Here is a 23,001-nt window from a genome sequence, read left to right as displayed (position 1 = left end):
CTCCTGGAAGTGTTTGTAGGACTTCACTCCTCCAGTGCGATTCTGTGTTGGGCTTCTGATGCCAGACATACAACTCAAGTACAGTCAAAATACAGGATTCACTATTACCTGAGGTTTCAGGTATCCAGGAGAGTCTTGGAATGGATATGGGGATCATGCCTTCATTGTCTGAGCAAGGCATGATACCGCCGGGCTGAGAGAGAGGAATATCTTTATAGTAGGTGAGATAAAGGCTGGGAGACTGAATAATCCAGTGGTTCTCTACCTTTGGAATGCCACGGCCCCTTAATATAGTTCCTCCTGTTGTGGTGACCCCCAACGAGAAAATTATTTTTGTGGCTACTTCATAACTGTCATTTTGCTATTGTTATGAATCGTAATGTAAATGTCTGATATGCAGGATGTATTTTCATTCACTGGACCAAATTTGGCACAAATACCCAATACTCCCAAATTTGAATACTGATGGGGTTGGGGGGGATTGATATTTTCATTTAGGAGTTGTAGTTGCTGGGATTTATAGTTAACATACAATTAAAGAGCATTCGGAACTCTACCAACGATGAAATTGAACCAAACTTGGCACATAGGACTCCCATGGCCAAGGGTTTGGTGGGCATTGACCTTAAGTTCTGGAGTTGTAGTTCACCTATATCAAGAAAGTACTGTGTACTGGTGGAGTTTGGGGAAAATAGACCTTGACATTTGGGTGATGTATTTATAGTTCACCTACAATCAAAGACAGGGGTAGCTCAACCATTACGCAAAGTAAGCATTTGCAGTATAGTTGATTTTGCCCAGGGGTGCTCTTGAGGGAAAATAGACCTTGACATATTTGAGTTGTGTTGTTGTTGTTGTTGTTCATTCGTTTAGTCGTCTCCGACTCTTCGTGACCTCATGGACCAGCCTACGCCAGAGCTCCCTGTCGGCCGTTACCACCCCCAGCTCCTTCAAGGTCAGTCCAGTCACTTCAAGGATGCCATCCATCCATCTTGCCCTTGGTCGGCCCCTCTTCCTTTTGCCTTCCACTTTCCCCAGCATGATTGTCTTCTCTAAGCTTTCCTGTCTCCTCATGATGTGGCCAAAGTACTTCAACTTTGTCTCTAGTATCTTTCCCTCCAGTGAGCAGTCGGGCTTTATTTCCTGGAGGATGGACTGGTTGGATCTTCTCGCAGTCCAAGGCACTCTCAGCACTTTCCTCCAACACCACAGCTCAAAAGCATCTATCTTCCTTCGCTCAGCCTTCCCTAAGGTCCAGCTCTCACATCCGTAGGTGACTACAGGGAATACCATGGCTTTGACTAGGCGGATCTTTGTTGCCAATCTGATGTCTCTACTCTTCACTATTTTATCGAGACTGGACATTGCTCTCCTCCCAAGAAGTAAGCGTCTTCTGATTTCCTGGCCACAGTCTGCATCTGCAGTAATCTTTGCACCTAGAAATACAAAGTCTGTCACGGCCTCCACGGTTTCTCCCTCTATTTTCCAGTTGTCAATCATTCTTGTTGCCATAATCTTGGTTTTTTTGACGTTTAGCTGCAACCCGGCTTTTGCGCTTTCTTCTTTCACCTTGATTAGAAGGCTCCTCAGCTCCTCCTCGCTTTCGGCCATCAGAGTGGTGTCATCTGCATATCTGAGGTTGTTAATGTTTCTTCCAGCAATTTTCACCCCAGCTTTGCATTCATCCAGGCCCGCACATCGCATGATGTGTTCTGCATACAAGTTAAAAAGGTTGGGTGAGAGTATGCAGCCTTGCCGGACGCCTTTCCCAATCTTGAACCAGTCTGTTGTTCCGTGGTCAGTTCTGACTGTTGCTACTTGGTCCTTGTACAGATTCCTCAGGAGAGAGACAAGGTGGCTTGGTATGCCCATCCCACCAAGAACTTGCCACAATTTATTATGAAAACTAAATGGACCAGTACAACCAGAGATATGTCGGTATGCCATTGGAAGATGGGACTCCCAGGTCGGAAGATGGCCAAAATGCTACTGGGGAGGAGCAGAGGATAAGTTCAACTAGCCCCAGATGTGATGACGCAGCTAGCTCAAAGCCGAAAGGAAGGCTAGCGGCCGACGGTACTGGAGGCGAACGACGAATCCGATGCTCTAAAGATCAACACACCATAGGAACCTGGAATGTAAGATCTATGAGCCAGGGCAAATTGGATGTTGTTATTGGTGAGATGTCAAGACTAAAGATAGACATTCTGGGGGTCAGCGAACTGAAATGGACTGGAATGGGCCACTTCACATCAGATGACCACCAGATCTACTACTGCGGACAAGAGGAACATCGAAGAAATGGAGTAGCCTTCATAATTAATAAGAAATTCGCTAAAGCGGTGCTTGGATACAACCCAAAAAATGACAGAATGATCTCAATTCGAGTGCAAGGAAAGCCTTTCAACATCACAGTGATCCAAATATACGCCCCAACCACAGCTGCTGAAGAAGCAGAAGTAGATCAGTTCTATGAGGATCTGCAGGACCTACTGGATAATACACCAAAAAGAGACATTATTTTCATTACAGGAGACTGGAATGCCAAGGTGGGAAGTCAAGTGACAACTGGGATCACAGGCAAGCATGGTCTGGGAGAACAAAATGAAGCGGGACGCAGGCTGATAGAATTTTGCCAGGAAAACTCGCTGTGTATAACGAATACTCTCTTCCAACAACCTAAAAGACGGCTTTATACATGGACCTCACCAGACGGTCAGCACCGAAATCAGATTGACTACATCCTTTGCAGCCAGAGGTGGCGGACATCCATCCAGTCGGTGAAAACAAGACCTGGGGCTGACTGTAGCTCAGATCACGAACTTCTTATTGCCCAATTTAGAATAAAACTAAAGAGATCAGGGAAAATACACAGACCAGTTAGATATGATCTCACTAACATTCCTAGCGAATATACAGTGGAAGTGAAGAACAGATTTGAAGGACTAGATTTAGTAAACAGAGTCCCAGAAGAACTATGGACAGAAGTCCGCGACATTGTTCAGGAGGCGGCAACAAAGTACGTTCCAAAGAAAAAGAAAACCAAGAAGGCAAAATGGTTGTCTGCTGAGACACTGGAAGTAGCCCAAGAAAGGAGGAAAGCAAAAGGAAACAGTGAAAAGGGGAGATATGCCCAGTTAAATGCGCAATTCCAGAGGTTAGCCAGAAGAGATAAGGAACTATTTTTAAATAAGCAATGCATGGAAGTGGAAGAAGACAACAGAATAGGAAGGACAAGAGACCTCTTCCAGAAAATTAGAAACATTGGAGGTAAATTTCAGGCAAAAATTGGTATGATAAGAAACAAAGATGGCAGGGACCTAACAGAAGCTGAAGAGATCAAGAGAAGGTGGCGAGACTATACAGAAGATCTGTATAGGAAGGATAATAATATCGAGGATAGCTTTGACGGTGTGGTGAATGAATTAGAACCAGACATCCTGAGGAGTGAGGTTGAATGGGCCTTAAGAAGCATTGCTAACAACAAGGCAGCAGGAGATGATGGGATCCCAGCTGAACTGTTTAAAATCTTAAAAGATGATGCTGTCAAGGTGATGCATGCCATTTGCCAGCAAATATGGAAAACACAAGAATGGCCATCAGACTGGAAAAAATCAACTTATATCCCCATACCAAAAAAGGGAAATGCGAAAGACTGCTCAAACTTCCGTACAGTGGCCCTTATTTCTCATGCCAGTAAGGTAATGCTCAAGATCCTGCAAGGAAGACTCCAGCAATACATGGAGCGAGAGTTGCCAGATGTTCAAGCTGGGTTTAGAAAAGGCAGAGGAACGAGAGACCAGATTGCCAATATCCGCTGGATAATGGAGAAAGGCAGGGAGTTTCAGAAAAACATCTACTTCTGCTTCATTGACTATTCTAAAGCCTTTGACTGTGTGGATTTGAGTTGTAGTTACTGGGATGTCTAGTTTACTACAATCAAAGAGCATTCTGAACTCCACCAATGATGGAACTGAACCAAATATGGCACACAGAACTCCCACGATGAACAGAATATATATATCAGTGATTGGTTGGGGGGGGGGGGGGCACCAAAATACTGTTTGCTTACCGTTGAAAATTACCTACGGCCGCCTCTGATCAAAGAGCATTCTGAACCCCACCAATGAGAAAATTGGGCCAGACTTCCCACACAGAATCCCCATAACCAACAGAAAATACTGTTTTTTCTGATGGTCTTTGGTGACCCCTCTGACATCCCCTTCCAAACCAATGTTCTTACTAGTCTTTTGAAGCCCTGCACAGACCTCCCTGGATGACCTAAGGGTTTCTAGACAATATGCATTTATTCGGAGGGGGGTGGGGTTGCCATTTCTTTCCTCTGAGGTTGAGAGAATGAATTGCTCAAAGGCACCTAGTGGGTTCCCATCAGTGAACAGGGATTCAGACCCTGCTTCCCTACTATTCTAGTCCAAAAAATCAGTACACAATCCTAGGTCTTAAACTTTGTTTTTTTCTGTTATGACTCAGCTATTGTCAAGAACAGCTTCAAGCCAATGGCATCACTTGCGAGTTTCGGAGTGTGTAAACCATAGCACAGAACACAATTTTTAGACATGCATCATTTTGCAACACAGTAATTCAGTTTTCCTAGCCAACCAGATGTTAAACCAGCCCCTTATAAGTAATACACACATATACACAATATATAATAATGAAATGTATGGAGACACAACATAGCTCATGAAAACCTCTCATTTATATTTTAAATATATGATTTGCAAGATAATTTTCAAGATTTTTGTCATTTTTCATTATGTTTGCATAACATACCTACACACTGTATCCACCACAAGAATTTGTTGCAGTTTGGAAAGCTCTGCTGCAGTTAGATACGACCACAAGATGCAGTTTGATGTCACCTTGACCGCTATGGCTTAATATTATGGAATCATGGGAATTTGACTTTTACGAGGTTTTCACCTTCTCCTTCAAAGAGTGCATGTGCCTCCTAACTCTCAGGATGTGGGCAAATTTTCTTCAAATGAAGCATATTGTTCCTTTGGAATCTCATCACAAAATTCTCAAGAAGCCAAAAACACTATTTGAATGCTACCTCATGAACCCACTACTTTTCTGTTTAGGTGGCCCGTTGCCAAGTGATCGGAGACACAGTATCCTTGCTACGGGTACCTTGAGGGTAGTCCGGGTGGCCCTTCACAACCAAGGCCAGTACGAGTGTCACGCCATCAGCGCAATCGGTGTCCGGAGCGTCCCAGTCCAGCTCTGGGTGACTCCACGAGGTATGTATGGATATAGATCAAGCATGGGCAAGCTTTGGTTCTCTGGGTGTTTTGGACTTTAACTCCCACAAGTCCATCTCTGGTAGGAGATGAAGTCCAAAACACCTGGAGGACCGACGTTTGCCCATTCCTGACTTATATTGGCATACCAAGGGCAAGATGGATAGATGGTATCCTTGAAGTGACTGGCTTGACTTTGAATGAGCTGGGGGTGGCCATGACCGACAGGGAGCTCTGGCCTGGGCTGGTTCATGAGGTCACGAAGAGTCAGAAGTGACTGAACGATTAAACAACAACAAACCATTCCCTTGGTATTGTCTGTCCCTTGAAATCTTCTCCCAACCTTTGCTGTCCACAGTAAAGGAGGTATGAATCCATGTCCCACTCTATTTCTTGTTCACTCCTAAACAGTGATTCCAGTGTTCCTCCATCCTCCACAAGATATGGTAGCAGAGACTGGGCAAGACATTGAGATCCCATGCGCTGCTCAGGGAGATCCACAACCCATCATAACATGGGCCAAGGTATGAGTGTTTACTACCTAACTGTTGGTTGCATACCTTCCAACATTATACAGATGAAAACTAGGAGAGAAATGGCCAAGCAACACCGAAATGGCAAATGTTATTAACGAGGAGGAATAGAAGAGCTGCAGCAGTTTGCTTGTGTCAGAGTATCCTAGGAAAGCTTATTCTATCTTTGTCTGCTTTCCTCGTAGAGTTTTGTAGTTGGAACTCAATTTGCAACAACAGAAGTAAGCTGAGGACTAAAGTGGAAGGAGGAAAGAGAAACCTGGACAGTAAAAACAATGGAAAAAGTGGGATAACATAGGATTAATTGAGACTGTCTCTGCCAAAATGGGACAGTTGGAAAGTATCAGGATGGGGGACTAGATTAGAGAGATGGGCCAAAACTAACAAAATGAAGTTCAACAGTGACAAATGCAAGATACTCCACTTAGGCAGAAAAAACTAAATGCAAAGATATAGAATGGGGGACGCCTGGCTTGAAAGCTATACACGTGAAAACGATTTTGGAGTCCTTGTGGACAACAAGTTAAACATGAGCCAACAATATGATGTGGCGGCAAAAAAAGCCAATGGGATTTTCGCCTGCATCAATAGGAGCATAGTGTCTAGATCTAGGGAAGTAATGCTACCCCTCTATTCCACTTTGGTTAGACCACACCTGGAGTATTGTGTCCAATTCTGGGCACCACAATTCAAGAGAGATATTGACAAGCTGGAATGTGTCCAGAGGAGGGCGACTAAAATGATCAAGGGTCTGGAGAACAAGCCCTATGAGGAGCGGCTTAAGGAGCTGGGCATGTTTAGCCTGAAGAAGAGAAGGCTGAGAGGAGATATGATAGCCATGAATAAATATGTGAGAGGAAGCCACAGGGAGGAGGGAGCAAGCTTGTTTTCTGCTTCCGTGGAGACTAGGACAAGGAGCAATGGCTTCAAACTACAAGAAAGGAGATTCCATCTGAACATGAGGAAGAACTTCCTGACTGTGAGAGCCGTTCAGTAGTGGAACTCTCTGCCCTGGAGTGTGGTGGAGGCTCCTTCTTTGGAAGCTTTTAAACAGAGGCTGGATGGCCATCTGTCAGGGGTGATTTGAATGCAATATTCCTGCTTCTTGGCAGGGGGTTGGACTGGATGGCCCATGCGGTCTCTTCCAACTCTTTGATTCCATGATTCTATGACTGTGGAAGTGTAGGAGTCATCCCACAACATCCCAATATGTAAATCTGGAATTTACATAGGGCCAGGGAGTCAAGCCACCATGCTTTTATGGTGATTTGACTGCTTTTAATGTTTTTGTTTTTTTCATCAGAAGGTCTGGGGCTTCAGTGGTCCATGAGCATTGCAAGGGATGCAGAAAAGGATGTACTTTACCCACCTGATCTAACCTAAGGGTTCAGGGTCCCTCTAACTTCTAAACAAAACTTGCCTATCCCACTTCTCTTTCATCACAATCTCATTGAGTCTGATTTTGTATAGAAAACAGTTGCTTTCAACTGTTAGTAAAAAAAAAACCAACTTAAGGGAAGGGAAAGTCTTAAAGAAATGACATGTCTCAGCGACAGAGAAAGGTAGATTATGGTGACATGATTAGGGATGTATCTACACTGTTTGACACCACATTAGCTGTCATCACTCAGAACTATGGAATCATATCAGTTGCACAGTATTTTGCCAAAGTGTAGTACATCACTGAAAAATGCACCAAAAATCCACAGAATTAGAGAATGCTTCTAGGCCATGGCCATATAGCCCAAAGAAACCTACAACAACCCAGTGATTCCGGCCATGAAAGCCTTTGACAATACATTAAATCCACAGAATTTCTTGTAATCTTATGCCACAGGGAGATTTTTTTTGGAATGGTTTCTTCTTGCATGCAAGAAGAAATAAACAAAATGAAATGACATACCTATTAAGAATGTGCATGAAGAAATGTTAAATAAATCATCTTGCAGATCAGCTAATATATTCTATATATAGTCTGAATGGACTTTCCTTGGCTGCCTCCTGAATTTTGCAGTGTTGTTACTGCCATCTGGTGGTCACATGCATGTAATGCAAAAACAACCAGTTCACAAATGCTTATACTTTGTAGAATTAATTTTGGTTGATGCCACTTTAACTGCCATGGCTCAATGCTATGGAATCATGGGAGCTGTAGTTTGACAAGGACTCTGCCAAAGAGTACTGGAGCCTCACCAGATTACCAACCCAAGATTTCATAGCATTGAGCCATCACAGCTAAAGTGGTGTCAAACTGGATTAATTCTACATTGTAGATGCATGTTATAAAGTTGCTTGATCAAACACGTCCAAATGTCCATCTGTTAAAAGCTGGCATGTATGCAATATCTCATCCTGGTGCATATGCAGAGGAGACCTCTGTATGCAAGCAGAAAAGAGTTTGTCCAAACTGAAACAAATTTTCTTTATGTAACAGGAAGGCATTCAGATCACAGAAAGTGGGAAATTTCACATCAGCCAAGAAGGGACCCTGTCTGTCAGAGATCTGGGAACAGCTGATCAAGGAAAATATGAATGTGTAGCCAGGAACACCTTTGGGTTCACTTCCAGCACCATGCAGCTGACAGTCATTGGTAAGATAATTCTCCTTTTCCATTTGTCTTGTAGCTTTGATTCAGAGGCCATTCACACAGTAGAATTATTGCGGTTTGATGTCACTTTAACTGCCATAGCTCCACCTTCTGGAATCCTGGGATTTGCATTTTGTTGTTGACGTAGAAGTGTTAACATCTCACCAAGCTACAAACCCCAGGATTTTGATCTACAGAAATAGGAGTCTAGTGTCTAGATCCAGGGAAGTCATGCTACCCCTTTATTCTGCCTTGGTCAGACCAGACCTGGAATCACACTGTGTCCAATTCTGGGCACCACAATTGAAGGGAGATGTCAACAGGCTGGAATATGTCCAAAGGAGGGCGACTAAAAGGATAAGGATCTGGAGAACAAGCCCCATGAGGAGCAGCTTAAAGAGCTTGGCATGTTTAGCCTTCAGAAGAGAAGGCTGAGAGGAGACATGATAGCCATGGATAAATATGTGAAGGGAAGTCATAAGGAGGAGGGAGCAAGCTTGTTTTCTGCTGTCGTGGAGACTAGGACACGGAACAATGGCTTCAAACTACAAGAGAGGAGATTCCATTTGAACATGAGGAAGAACTTCCTGACTGTGAGAGCCATTCAGCAGTGGAACTCTCTGCTCCAGAGTGTGGTGGAGGCTCCTTCTTTGGAAGCTTTTAAACAGAGGCTGGATGGCCATTTGTCAGGGGTGATTTGAATTTTCCTGCTTCTTGGCAGGAGGTTGGAATGTATGGCCCAATGTCTATTCCAACTCTTTGATTCTATGATTCCATAGCATTGAGCTATGACTGTTGATGTGACATCAAACTGCTATATTTATGCAGTGTGGAAACAGCCAGAGTTGGATTTTCTCTGCCAATGTGCTAAATCAGGAGGTGAGGAAACTGGTAATTTTTGGCCTTTGGGTCTATTAGGAAGCTGAACAAACATCCAAAATGAAAGTTAACCATAAGGTTATGTTGGAGAACCTAGATTCCTAGAGAAGTGTTATTTCAGCTAAAACCTGTTATTTTTGTATTTTATGTGTATTTTCCACTTTGCCAGGACCCTGCACCCTAAACCCCTACAAAAAGTACAATCCCTTCCTTAAGTTTTCCCACCTTCTGGGTCAAATCACTATCCCATAGAAGTTACAATATGGTGCACAGAATAGCAATTAAGAGGTCAAAACAAACAACAATGTTTAATTCTTAAAATTATTTCATTTTGAGCCAATTAAACTTACATGCCCAGAACAGCTAGATATGTATTATTAGTGTATAACAGGCATGGGCAAACTTTGGCCCTCCAGATGTTTTGGACTTAAACTCCCACAATTCCTAACAGCCTACCGGCTGTTAGGAATTGTGAGAGTTGAAGTCCAAAACACCTGGAGGGCCGAAGTTTGCCCATGCCTGGTGTATAAGGATACAACCAGCTTTGCCTAATTGCTGTTTCGAGGTGAACAATAATACTAATGTTCTTTTTTTCTGCTGTTTTCCCCCACAATGGGTAAAATAAAGCCACAAATATCGGCAGAAGTGGCGATACATTTGTAGCTACCTCAATCCAGGAAGCAATCAGCAGCGTGGACCATGCAATCAATTCTACGCGCACCGAACTATTTAGCAAGTAAGTTTGCTTGTTGATTTTATTTTATTTATCGTGTCAAGTGTTGTATTGCAATAAAAAATGCAATACAGTTGTATTGCATTTTAAACAAACAAATGAACAAACCACAAAGATTGCAAGCTTGGTAGTTGATTAAATGTCCTTTGACCAGTAACTGGTCACTTGGAGTGCCTCTGGTGTTACTATAAGAAGGTCCTCCATTGTGCATGTAGCAGGGCTCAGGTTGCATCGCAGCAGGTGGTCAGTAATTTGCTCTTCTCCACACTCGCATGTTGTGGATTCCACTTTGTAGCCCCATTTCTTGAGGTTGGCTCTGCATCTCGTGGTGCCAGAGCGCAGTCTGTTCAGCGCCTTCCAAGTTGCCCAGTTTTCTGTGTGCCCAGGGGGGAGTCTCCCATTTGGTATCAGCCATTGATTGAGGTTCTGGGTATGAACCAGCCACTTTTGGACTCTTGCTTGCTGAGGTGTTCCAGTGAGTGTCTCTGTAGATCTTGCTTGTTGGTTATGGTAATGACTTCGACTTATGGCAACTCAATGGACGAGAAACATCCAAGTCTCTCTGTTATCAATGGCCCCACTGAGGTTTCGCTTCCTTGACTGAGCATGTCCACGTGTAAGACAACCTTCCTTTTTGCCTGCTGTCTTCCATTTTACACACATATCTTACAAACAGGTAGACTTCAATAAGGAGTGGATGGTGATTGAAAGCATCAATATCTCTGAATCCACAAATAATCAAAATTATGAATGCAAAACCCATGAATGTGGGGGTCAACATTATTGTCTTGTTATGACGTGGCTATAGCACAATATTTTCAGATTAGTTATCTTTGCTTCTAGTGAGAGTCCAGGCTTGATTTTTCATAGAATTACGACCCATTCATAGAATCATATCACAGAATGATAGAGTCCTATAATTGAATCAGTCTAGTCCAGCTCCTGGCTCAATGCAGATACAGCATCCCTAGGAGGCGAGTATCAAGACTGTTTTTGAAGACATCTAGAGAAGGAAACCCACCACCTCTAGGCAGTTGGTTTCTTTACCAAATCACTTTCACTGTCAAGTGGTTCCTTCTAGTATTCAGTCAAAAACTGCCCTCCTGTAACTTCAAATCATTAGACTTGGGAGACTCAAATCAAGAAAAAGCTTTAAGAGAACTACGACTCCTCTTGGCGTCCCCCCAGCAACAGCAAGGGTATCCCTCTGGGCAGCTAGACCAGGAAATCCCAACTGGATGGCCCTCCGCGAGGGTCTTCCTCCAGGTGCAAACCAAGAATGGGCAACTTGGAAGTCCCTGAACAGACTCAGAAGTAGAGTGGGCAGAACAAAAGACAACCTGGCAAAATGGCACTACCTAAAACAATCCCACACCTTATGGGACTGTGGAGCAGAACAGACAACTCCACATCTCTATGCTTGTCCACTATGCCCTGCCTCATGTACAGAGGAAGAATTGTTGGAGGCTACAGACAATGCTGTTGCTGTTGCCCGTTTTGGGTCAAAAGATATTTAGCCGCCTGTGCTCCTATTTTTATCAGTTTTATACTCATTTATGCAATGCTTTTGATATGAAATAAATAAGTAAACTAAACTTATTTCCATCCTCTGAAGAAACAGAGAACAAATTTTCCACTTTCATGAGCTCCTGCATTCCTAACTCCTGGAAAAGCAGAGAGGCCACCGTATTAAGATTTGGAAAACTTTGACACCATTGGCAACCTGACTTTTTCTCTTCTCCAAACAGGCGGCCCAAAACTCCTAATGAATTGCTGGCCCTTTTCCGTTATCCACGGGACCCGTACACAATTGAAACAGCTCGAGCCGGAGAGATCTTTGAGAGGACCTTGCAGCTGATTCAGGAGCATGTGCAGCAGGGGCTGGTGGTGGACATGAATGGAACAGGTAGAAAGCAACAGCAATGAGCAAGTGTATTGTCGAAGGCTTCCATGGCTGGAGTCACTAGGTTCTTGTGGGTTTTTTCGGGCTATAGGGCCATGTTCTAGAGGCATTTCTCCTGACGTTTTGCCTGCATCTATGGCAAGCATCCTCAGAGGTAGTGAGGTCTGTTGGAATTAGGACAATGGGTTTATATATCTGTGAAATGGCTGGGGTGGGGCAAAGAGCTCTTCTCTGCTGGAGCTAGGTGTGAATGTTTCAACTGATCACCTTCATTAGCATTTGAAGGCCTGGCTGAGCCTGGGAAAATCTTTTGTTGAGAGGTATTAAGATGTGCCTGGTTGTTTCCTCTCTGCTGTTTTGCTGTTGTAAGTTTAGAGTTTTTTAATACTGGTAGCCAGATTTTGTTCATTTTTATGGTTTCTTCCTTTCTGTTGAAATTGTCCACATGCTTGTGGATTTCAGTGGCTTCTCTGTGTAGTCTGACATGGTGGTTGTTGGAGTGGTCCAGCATTTCTGTGTTCTCAAATAATATGCTGTGTCCAGGCTGGTTCATCAGGTGCTCTGCTATGGCTGACTTCTCTGGCTGAAGTAGTCTGCAGTGCCTTTCATGTTGAGCAAGTGGCATTTTGAAATCTATTGTGGGGTACTGGATGAGAGACCCAGGTTCTAATTCCTACTGAGCCAAAAAAAATGCATTACTCCTGCCTCATACAATTATTATCAAAAGTGGATAGGTAAAGTGAGCAGAGTTTATCAGACAAAATATTCGAGTGAGATATAGTTTGGTGTTAGATTTGGTGCTTCTGCAAATTCATTTGAAGAAGATATTTTGTGTGTGTGTCTAATGTGTTGTCAAAGGCTTTCATGGCTGGAATCACTAGGTTGTTGTGAGTTTCCCAGGCTGCATGGCCATGTTTCAGGAGCATTCTCTCCTGATGTTTTCCCCACATATATGTTAGGCATCCTCAGAGGTTGTGAGGTCTGTTGGAAACTAGGCAAGTGAGGTTAATATATCTGTGGAATGTCCAGGGTGGGAGAAAGAACTCTTGTCTGTTTGAGGCAGGTGTGAATGTTGCAATTGGCCACCTTCATTAGAATTGAATGGACTTGCAGCTTCAAAACCTGGCTTCTTCGTGCCTGGGGGAATCCTTTGTTGGGAAGTATTAATTGGCCCTGATTGTTTCTTGTCTGGAAATTGTTTCCTGTCCTTCTTGCAGGTGTCTGTTTGTGATATTGATTATAAATTTAGATATATTTCCTCTAGAATTGTGGATATTAAGAGAAACAGCTGTGTTCTGGGCACGTAATGAAACCCATAAAACACAAGAGGCTAAGGAGGGAAGTTAAACAAAGTAGTGGATTACATTCCCAGAAAATATATTACTCACACCCACTTATGTTCTTCCGGAAAGTGGCTAAAAAGTGTCTGAGGATTCCAGAAATGATCCCATAGTTCTCGTCATCCTGGCACTAGTCTTTGATTGCTAGTTTGCAATAGAGTATGATGTATTTTAATATATTACCCAGTTACATGTTAAGTAGAAATATGTCTAAAATATCTTTTAAAATGCCTTTTTTTGCTTTGACATTGAGTTCTTAAGACAAACACTTATATGTTATGGGCAACTATGAGACCCATAAAACATCAGCAGTTAATAATTTCACCCAAGTATGACATCTGTGGAGTGGAAGGAAGGGAGAGAATTGTATATTGAATATATTGAATTACATATTGAATGTTTATTTTGACTCTAATACTCCAGTAATAATACTTGGGGAGTCATCTTGCAGGTTACCGCTACAATGACCTGGTCTCTCCTCACTACCTCAACATGATTGGCAACCTGTCCGGCTGTTCCGCCCACCGCCGCACACCCAACTGCTCCAATATCTGCTTTCACAAGAAGTACCGGACCCACGACGGCTCGTGTAATAACCTCCAGCATCCCATGTGGGGAGCATCCCTCACAGCGTTCCAACGCCTGCTCAAGCCAGCCTACCAGAATGGCTTCAACCTCCCCAGAGGCTTCTCTTTGGTGGAAGACTCCAGAGAGCTCCCCCTTCCTCTGCCTCGCTTGGTCTCCACTGCTATGATCGGGACAGAGATCATTACGCCCGACGACCAGTTCACTCACATGCTGATGCAATGGGGCCAGTTCCTGGACCATGACCTTGACCAGACTGTGGCTGCCATCAGCATGGCCCGGTTCTCAGATGGAGAGTCTTGCAGTCAGGTGTGTACCAATGACCCTCCTTGCTTCTCCATCATGATTCCAGAGAACGACCCACGGGTGAGGAACGGACGCTGCATGTTCTTTGTCCGTTCCAGTCCTGTGTGTGGCAGTGGGATGACCTCCCTGCTGATGAACTCTGTCTATGCCCGAGAGCAAATCAACCACCTCACCTCTTTCATTGATGCCTCCAATGTCTACGGCAGCACAGAGCACGAGTCATTGGAACTCAGGGACCTCAGCAACCAGAAGGGGCTCCTCAAGGAAGGCCAAGTGGTTCCAAGCTCTGGTAAACCCCTCCTTCCCTTTGCGGTAGGCCCCCCAACTGAATGCATGAGGGATGAGAGTGAAAGCCCTGTGCCATGTTTCTTGGCAGGTGACCACCGGGCCAACGAGCAGCTGGCCCTGACCTCCATGCACACGCTATGGTTTCGTGAGCACAACCGTGTGGCCAGAAAGCTCCTGGCTCTGAATCCACACTGGGATGGGGACACCATCTACCACGAAGCACGCAAATTTGTGGGGGCCCAGATGCAGCACATCACCTACTCCCATTGGCTACCCAAGATACTTGGGGAAGCTGGCATGAAGATCTTAGGAGAGTATAGAGGCTATGAGCCCAATACCAACCCGGGCATCCTGAATGCCTTTGCTACTGCCGCTTTCCGTTTTGGCCACACCCTCATCAATCCTCTTCTCTACCGGCTAAATGAAACATTCCAGCCCATCCGACAAGGCCATGTCCCACTCCATAAAGCCTTCTTCTCACCTTTCAGGATCATCCAAGAGGGGGGCATTGACCCTCTTCTCCGGGGACTCTTTGGGGTCCCTGGGAAAATGCGGGTTCCATCTGAACTCTTGAACATGGAGCTGACAGAGAAGCTCTTCTCCATGGCCCACTCTGTCTCACTGGACTTGGCAGCCATCAACATCCAGCGGGGGCGTGATCACGGCATCCCACCTTACAACGATTTCCGAGTCTTCTGCAACCTCACGTCTGCGCAGGAATTCGATGACCTCAAGAATGAGATTAAGAACCTGGAGATCAGGGAAAAGCTCAGGAGGTAGGCGAGCCTTGCCAAAATGTGCCTAGAAGGGAAAAGTAGTTGTAGCTTTCCTGCTTTCTGCAAATGGCTCTTGTGTAGCAATCTAGATCTAGACATCCTGATTTGTGGTAGGGCTCTGAGGCTAGAAATGGGAAAGTTGGTAAAACCATAAGTTGGGGAAAACTTCAGTACATGAGCCCTGTAAGAGCAGGAGATTTTCATGCCATTGGAGTGGTGGATCTGCTTCTGATTTTAGATTCCAAGCTCTATTTCCAAAGTAGACTTAGCATCTTTGATAATATCTCAAACATCTAGATTTAAGCCAGGGATTGATTCACTACTCCTCCAACATCATAGGCCCACTCACACCTTTATGAACCTATTTATGCTATGACAAAGTGATATCTTTTACTATTAGGGGGAACAACACATTTGAGTACACTAAGTGCTTTGTGGATTACTTTGAATGCCCACCCTAAAATCTACACTCTAAATGTTTGCTTTTTTCTTACTGAAAGTGCCAAAATGGGAAACATTTAAAAATCATTTGTGGAAGACCACCAATTCTAATCAGAGCAGTAATGCTGGTGGAGGAGTTTATAGGAACTCTGTGCAGTCACACCATTTGTCTAATTTAAATCAAAATAGGCAACGTTATGCCATCTAATGTTAAGTCTTTGCTTTGTAAGGTAGAAAATCTCTAGGTTTTTACCGCTGCTATGTTCTGATGGTGGTCCAGAGGGGGGCTTTCTGTATTTTTACTCCCATCTTCCCTTAAGTGGAGTACATATAAAGTGTTGGGCCCTTTTGGAAAACACCTCCCATACTCTCTTACCATTTTTTTTTATGTTAAGCCACTTTGAGTCCCTTTTGGAGGAAACAGATCAGGGTATAAATACATATTTAATAATAATAATAATAATAATAATAATAATAATAATAATGACAACAACAACAATAACAACAACAACAACAATAATAATAGTCATCATCATCATCCATATTGACTTCTGGAACTTAGTGTCCCAAACTTCTAGAAACTGGTGTCTCAAACTTCTGGAAGACTTAATTCCCCATCTCTTTCACGAAGTAATTATCAATCCCTGCAGATAAATTCCTGTTGGACTTTAATCAGGATTTATTAGGAAGTTAAATCAGGAAGTGAAAGTAGACTTGTAGATTTTCAGGACAATGGAAGAATGGTATTTAGCAATTCTATAACATTTAGGGGATTTGCATTAGGAGCAAAATGCATGATGGGATTTGAAGAAGAGATTGTTAAACCCTACAATGCGAATGGAGTGTTACTTCTTGCATTAAATTGAATCCATTGGTCTATTATTTCAACTCTGGCACAGCTGTAAAGACTCTTGCACACTGGAGCTTCTGAATTCTCAAAACTATCAGGCATAACTATAGAATCACTACTCCTTGATTGAAACACAGTAAATCCCACTCCACTATCTGATCTCGTTTTCCTTTCCCTTGCAGTTTATATGGGATTACCAAAAACATTGACCTATTTCCTGCACTTATGGTAGAAGACCTTGTTCCTGGGACCAGAGTTGGGCCAACTCTCATGTGTTTGCTAGTGACCCAGTTTAGAAGACTCCGAGATGGAGACAGGTAATCCAGGATTTTGGTTCACATAACCAAAGCTCTCTCTTGCTTCCATCCAAAAAGGGCATTCCTTGGGTCAAGATGATGTATCCTCCAATGCATCCCTGTTTGGCAAGGACAATTTGATCCATCTTTGTCATGCCATTTTATCAGTTTCTTTTAAAAGGTTCAGTGTTTTTCTTCTCTTCCCACTTTTCCTAGGTTGCTACTTTGGTTGCTACAAACTGAATTCAAAGTGCAAAAGTAGTTTGCACTTTCTTCATTCAGCAACAGGGAGAGCAGTGGGCAAAGTGGAGCCCTTGTCAGTAGGCTCAGGCCAAAGCAAAAAGCTGTTGTTCCTCCTAACTTCCTTTCATTATCTTGACTGATGTTCCTTGACCAAGTGTATCCAAGTTTTTATCTGTGGAAAGTTGGGAAGGTCTGAGAAGACATGGAAGATCTCCCTGTGGTTCCTGGGGACCTTTTCTTTCATGGGTACACAGGGGTCATTTGCAGTGCTAAAACACAGTATTTTGAGACATATTGTCCTGTATCCAAAACCTAATGTATTAAGGCTGAAATGAAAGCTTCCCAATAGGGGCACCCCATCTGTAGAGTTCCTTCCATTGTTCACTGTAATATCTGATTAAGATTTTGTTTATTCTTCAAGGCATTTTATAACCTGCTTTGGGTGCTTTTAGACCTTTCTGTTCTGTCTCACGCTGGGCCTGTTACAGCTGTCTTTTCTATAGGACATATACTTTAAGCCCAGCAGGAAGCCAGGGGACCTCAAAGAGAGATTCTCAGGGATTTTTCTGAAGTGATGGTCTTTAGAGTCTTTAACGATACAACAAAGTCTTTATTATGGAACAAACAACAAATCTTCAGTGGTTCAAACAACACTTCAAGGCTTTCTAGTCCTCAATGGACTGGTACCTGACTTTGATTAACTGTACTTTCTCTATAAGAAAAAACCCTATTTAACCTCTCCCAGGCTGTTTACTATCTATGCCTCATCGGTGTGCAGGCCTGTAGCGAGGGGGTGGTTTTAGGGGTTCAACCCCCCCCGAAATGTTTCAGATTTTTTTGAAAAACCTGGTTTACTCATGAGTTTTAACTGGTTAACCCAATCCCCATGCTAAGTCTATGAGATGCAAAAAATTAGGAGTCCCTCCAGAACTGTAAACACTATCTCAAGCAAATATTGACAATTTATTCACACTGTCATTACTTGCAGCAATAGCCGATGTAATGAAGCAACCAAGTTGGGGGTGTGTGTGTTGAATGCTCTATTAAGGAGGCCAGACTTGGTGGAAGTGGTTGACAGGGGCGGAGCTGCAGGCTATTGAAGGTTGCTCTGCCCCCTGCTGTACTCTTGGCTTCAGCGGGAGCTAGGAGGCAGGTTTCAACCCCCCCCCCCCCAAATTTTCAACCCTCCCCGAAATTTTCAACCCCCCCCCCCTAAAAGTCAACCCTCCCCGAAAATTTTTTCTGGCTACGGCCCTGTCAGTGTGGGTCCTACTACCGATTCCAAATGCATCTGGGTATCGAGTAGACCTACCAGCCGAGGCTTGTAGATATTTCAGCTGGAGTTCAGTGGATCTGTAATGCTGTCCTCCCTCTAAGAGGCCTTTCTTAGAGGCCTTTCTTCTCTTGTTTGCAGCTAACTGGCCAGTTGCTCATGTGCTTGCTTGCAAATTTCAGGTTTTGGTATGAGAATCCAGGCATGTTCACCCCAGCTCAACTTACTCAGATAAGGCAGACATCCGTGGCCCGCATAATCTGTGACAACAGCGACCACATCCAGCAGCTTCCAAAGGATGTGTTCCGGGTTGCCTCCTATCCACAGGGCATGGTGAGCTGTGATGATATACCAGAAGTGGATCTACGCATGTGGCAGGACTGCTGTGAAGGTAATGGTGGTGGTGAGGATGCCAAGCTGTAGTGCAGTGTTAGGGAACAAGTTTTTAAAGCAAATTCCCTGCATTTCTAGACAGAGCTGGGACTCTTACTTCAAGCTCTGAATGGCTGCTGCCAATGTGTTAGCAGTACAAGCCTAAATTGTATGAACTGTTCAGCCATAGGATATGCTGGCATGGAGTGTGATGGAGTCTCTTTCTCTGGAGTTTTTTTTAAAAAAACAGAAACTGGATGGTCATCTGCTTTGATGGTGCATGGCAGAAGGGGGTTGGACTAGATGGCTCTTGTGGTCTGTTCCTACCCTCTGATTCTATAATGAGTCTATATGGATCAACAAACTTGAGCAACCTGTTACAGCTAAAATGCTACTAGACTTGTAATGTGCCTGTCCAACCCCCCTGTAGTCCCCCCTTCCAGTGCTTTGACCCCCTCCCAGTGCTTTAGCCCCCCCCCCCCCAGTTCCAAGCCTGCTTACAGATCTGTAAGTGGCTTACAGATTATGACAAGATTCAATGCTTTATTATCAAACATATTATAAAACAATTAGAACATATAAATACAATAAAACAAATTAAAAACCCATTGCCTAGTCCCATAGTGATTATTCCAGCTGCTACATTCAAGTCGGATTCCATATTGCATTACTCCTTGAACACCTGTGTGCAAAGGCAGTTCTTTAACTTTTTCCTGAGTACCAGGAAGGAGGAAGCCAGTCTGATGTCACTGGGGAGGGAGTTCCATAACTGAGAGGCCACTACTGAAAAGGCCCTGTCTCTCGTCCCCACCAATCGTGCTTACGATGGGGGTGGGATTGAGAGCAGGGCCTCCCCAGCAGATCTTAACACTAGCTAGCTCATAGACAGAGTTACTTTCAAACAAGTAAGTTGGGCCAGAACCATTTAGGATAATATGATTAAATATTTGAAAGGATGCCAGGTTCAGGTGGGAACAAGCTTGTCTTCTGCAAATTTATTTATTTATTTATTGATTTATTTATCGTGTCATCAGCAACCATACCATTATATAACATTTCTAACAGAACAAAACAAGCAAACAGATAAAACAACCCACAAATTTTGCAAACTTGGTAGTTGTTTAAATGTCCTTTGTCCAGCATCAGGCCACTTGGAGTGCCTCTGGTGTTGCCGCAAGAAGGTCCTCCATTGTGCATGTGGCAGGGCTCAGGTTGCATTGCAGCAGATGGTCTGTGGTTTGCTCTTCTCCACACTCGCATGTTGTAGATTCAACTTTGTAGCCCCATTTCTTAAGATTGGCTCTGCATCTCGTGGTGCCAGAGCACAGTCTGTTCAGCGCCTTCCAAGTCGCCCAGTCTTCTGTGTGTCCAGGAGGGAGTCCCTCATCTGGTATCACCCACGGATTGAGGTGCTGGGTTTGAGCCTGCCACTTTTGGACTCTCGCTTGCTGAGGTGTTGCAGCGAGTGCCTCTATAGATCTAAGAAAAATATTTCTTGATTTAAGTCGTTGACGTGCTGGCTGATACCCAAACAAGGGATGAGCTGGAGATGTCACTGCCTTGGTCCTTTCACTATTGGCTGCTACTTCCCAGCGGCTGTCAGGTGGTGCAATACCAGCTAAGCAGTGTAATTTCTCCAGTGGTGTAGGGCGCAGACACCCTGTGATAATGTGGCATGTCTCATTAAGAGCCACATCCGCTGTTTTAGTGTGGTGAGATGTGTTCCACACTGGGCATGCGTACTCAGCAGCAGAGTAGCATAGCGCAAGGGCAGATGTCTTCACTGTGTCTGGTTGTGATCCCCAGGTTGTGCAAATGGAAAGCAACAAGACAACAACTAAACAATAGTCCCTAGTTACTAAAACAATTTGTTCCTAAAATCATAACTCCCCAGTACCCCAATCCTGATGTGGCTTTTTATAATGTAGCAAAAATCCATTGGCTTTTAAATACAGAGCACTCTTTATCCAGAATTTCAAAATCAAATATACTCCAAAATCCAAAATTGTTTGCAAAGGATCAGAGCTAGTAATCCGTTTACTTTCTAATAGTTCAATGGTCAAGTTTTGTTTCATTCACAAAATGATTAAAATATTGTGTATAAAATGATCTTCAGGTTATGAATGTAACATGTATATGAAACATCAATCCAAGATATCTAGTTGCTGCACATGTATATACTAATACAGGTCTTCCAAAGCCCAGGAGAAAAATACGAAAAAAACTTCTTGTCCCAAGCATTTTGGATAAGGCATACCTGACCTTTAGATGTGATGAAAGGTCAACTACATTCAAAGACCAAGTCACTCAGAAAACAGTAAATTTATTTTTCTAGATGAAAGCCATGGAGCACAATGTATTGTATATCCACCACTGCACAATTATAACAGTTGTATCCCACCTTAACTGTAATTGGTCCATTTTATGGGATCCTGGGATTTTGTAGCTAAATGGAAAGCTAATATGATAACCATTAGAAGATATATTTGAGAGATTCTGGGAATCCACCATTCTCCCCAAACTATGCTTTCTTCTCCCTGCTTCCCAGACTGCAGGACAAGGGGGCAGTTCAGGGCTCTCTCACAGCATTTCCGAAGCAAGCGATCGTCCGGATTCAGCTATCCAGAAGAAAACCCTTCCAACACCAAGCCTATTGATCCAAGGTACCATCTCTTAATCAAACCTTTTCTTTTCACTGCATAAAAAGTATAGTTACACTAGAGATGTAAAGAATATTTTCAAAATCTCTCAATTCTTTCACATTTCCTCTCAATCTAAATTCTAGAACTCCATTCTGTGGAATCTCCAAATGGGTAGTTTGTGGAGAACTAGAAACCTCTGCCCCTGGTTGCACAGTGGGTTAAGAGCTGAGCTGCTGTACTTGCAGACCGAAAGGTCGCAGGTTCAAATCTGGGGAGCAGCCTGAGCTCCCGCTGTTAGCCCCAGCTTCTGCCAATCTAGCAGTTCAAAAACATGCAAATGTGAATAGATCAATAGGTACCGCTCTGGCCATAAGATAATGGTGCTCCATGCAGTCATGCTGCCCACATGACCTTGGATTTGTCTACGGACAACACTGGTTCTTCGTCTTAGAAATTGAGATGAGCACCAACCCCCAAAGTCAGATATTTATTATTTATTTACAGTATTTGTATACCACTTTTCTGACCCTAAGGGGGACTCAAAGCAAAATTCAATGCCAGTACAAACAATTACAATTATACACTACAGTTAGACATACATCAAATTAAAACAATACACCCATAAGCAATAAAACAATCATTAAAACCATAAAACAGTCTCGTCCGTCAAATCGCAGTTCCAGTCATTGTCTTTCCAAAATGCTGCATACGTTTACTTCTACTGCCCAAAGGCCTGGTCCCAAAACCATGATTTTAATTTTTTTCTAAAAGCCAGGAGGGAGGGAGCAGATCTTACCTCATTTGGGAGTGTGTTCCATAGGCAGGGGGTCACAGCCGAGAAGGCCCTGTCTCTCGTCCCCGCCAGGCGCATCTGTGCTGTTGACAGGAGCGAGAGCAGGGATGATCTTAGATTACAAGGTGGGATGTAGGGGATGTAGATACGACTGGACTTAATGTCAGGGGAAAACCTTTACCTTTACCTAGAAAACTCTGATAGAGGATTCTCAGCATATTGCAATCCCAGTCTTTCATAGGGTGCTGCCATGGCATTGGAAGTAGTATCAAAGTCCTATCATTGTTTGGTGTGAAAGGGACTCTATTTTGATTAGAAGAAATGGCTATTCACATGGGCATCCTCTGCATCAGAATGAGAATGGGATGAGAAATGTTATTTTCTCCCCCTTATGGTACATACATTTCTGGAAAGTTTTTGTGCAAAGCCATCAATCTTTTGTGATGCAAGGTACACAATCACCAAAGGAGTGCAAACAAGAAGCTGCCTGGTTGATAGAGATGATGCAAACAGCTCCACCCAGTGCTTCCAATTTGTAAAAGTCCATGTGATAAGCAGCTATAGAAGTTTTTTTTAATGATTTGTGCAGAAATTCTTCCTGCAAATCCAAAAACTCATCAACACTGAAAGAAAATGCCCAGCCTTGAAAGAAAGTGCCCAAGTATCTCATAGGTGAGAACAAGAAAACTTTGTGGGTTTCTTATTCTCACACATGAAAATGAAAATAGCAAGGGTTTTATTTACTTTACTAGCTCTACATCGGTAAAACTGCATGTAGATCATTTGCAAAGTAGGTAAATATTTACGCTTTATTTTTTTTATTTTGGATGTGTTTTGGGCCACCCAACAAAGCAAGTAATACATGGCTACATTCTCTGGGGGGGGGAAAAGATATT

General features: G+C 43.5%; 1 protein-coding gene across 1 annotated transcript in view; it reads left to right on the top strand.

Annotated features, from left to right (window-relative positions):
• The window catches only part of LOC132773036 (peroxidasin homolog), an 80,542-nt gene that overhangs the window by 51,010 nt on the left and 6,531 nt on the right, over nt 1-23,001 (top strand). The window contains exons 12-20 of the mRNA XM_060771936.2: nt 5,106-5,264; nt 5,676-5,788; nt 8,232-8,388; nt 9,892-10,000; nt 11,746-11,903; nt 13,692-15,195; nt 16,669-16,803; nt 18,481-18,689; nt 21,219-21,333. Of these exons, the coding sequence (XP_060627919.2) occupies nt 5,106-5,264; nt 5,676-5,788; nt 8,232-8,388; nt 9,892-10,000; nt 11,746-11,903; nt 13,692-15,195; nt 16,669-16,803; nt 18,481-18,689; nt 21,219-21,333 (2,659 nt within the window). The remainder of the gene's footprint in view (nt 1-5,105; nt 5,265-5,675; nt 5,789-8,231; nt 8,389-9,891; nt 10,001-11,745; nt 11,904-13,691; nt 15,196-16,668; nt 16,804-18,480; nt 18,690-21,218; nt 21,334-23,001) is intronic.

The sequence above is a fragment of the Anolis sagrei genome, chromosome 4, assembly GCF_037176765.1.
Source record: "Anolis sagrei isolate rAnoSag1 chromosome 4, rAnoSag1.mat, whole genome shotgun sequence".
Taxonomy (NCBI): Eukaryota; Metazoa; Chordata; class Lepidosauria; order Squamata; family Dactyloidae; genus Anolis; species Anolis sagrei.
This window is presented reverse-complemented; position numbering and strand designations above follow the sequence as displayed.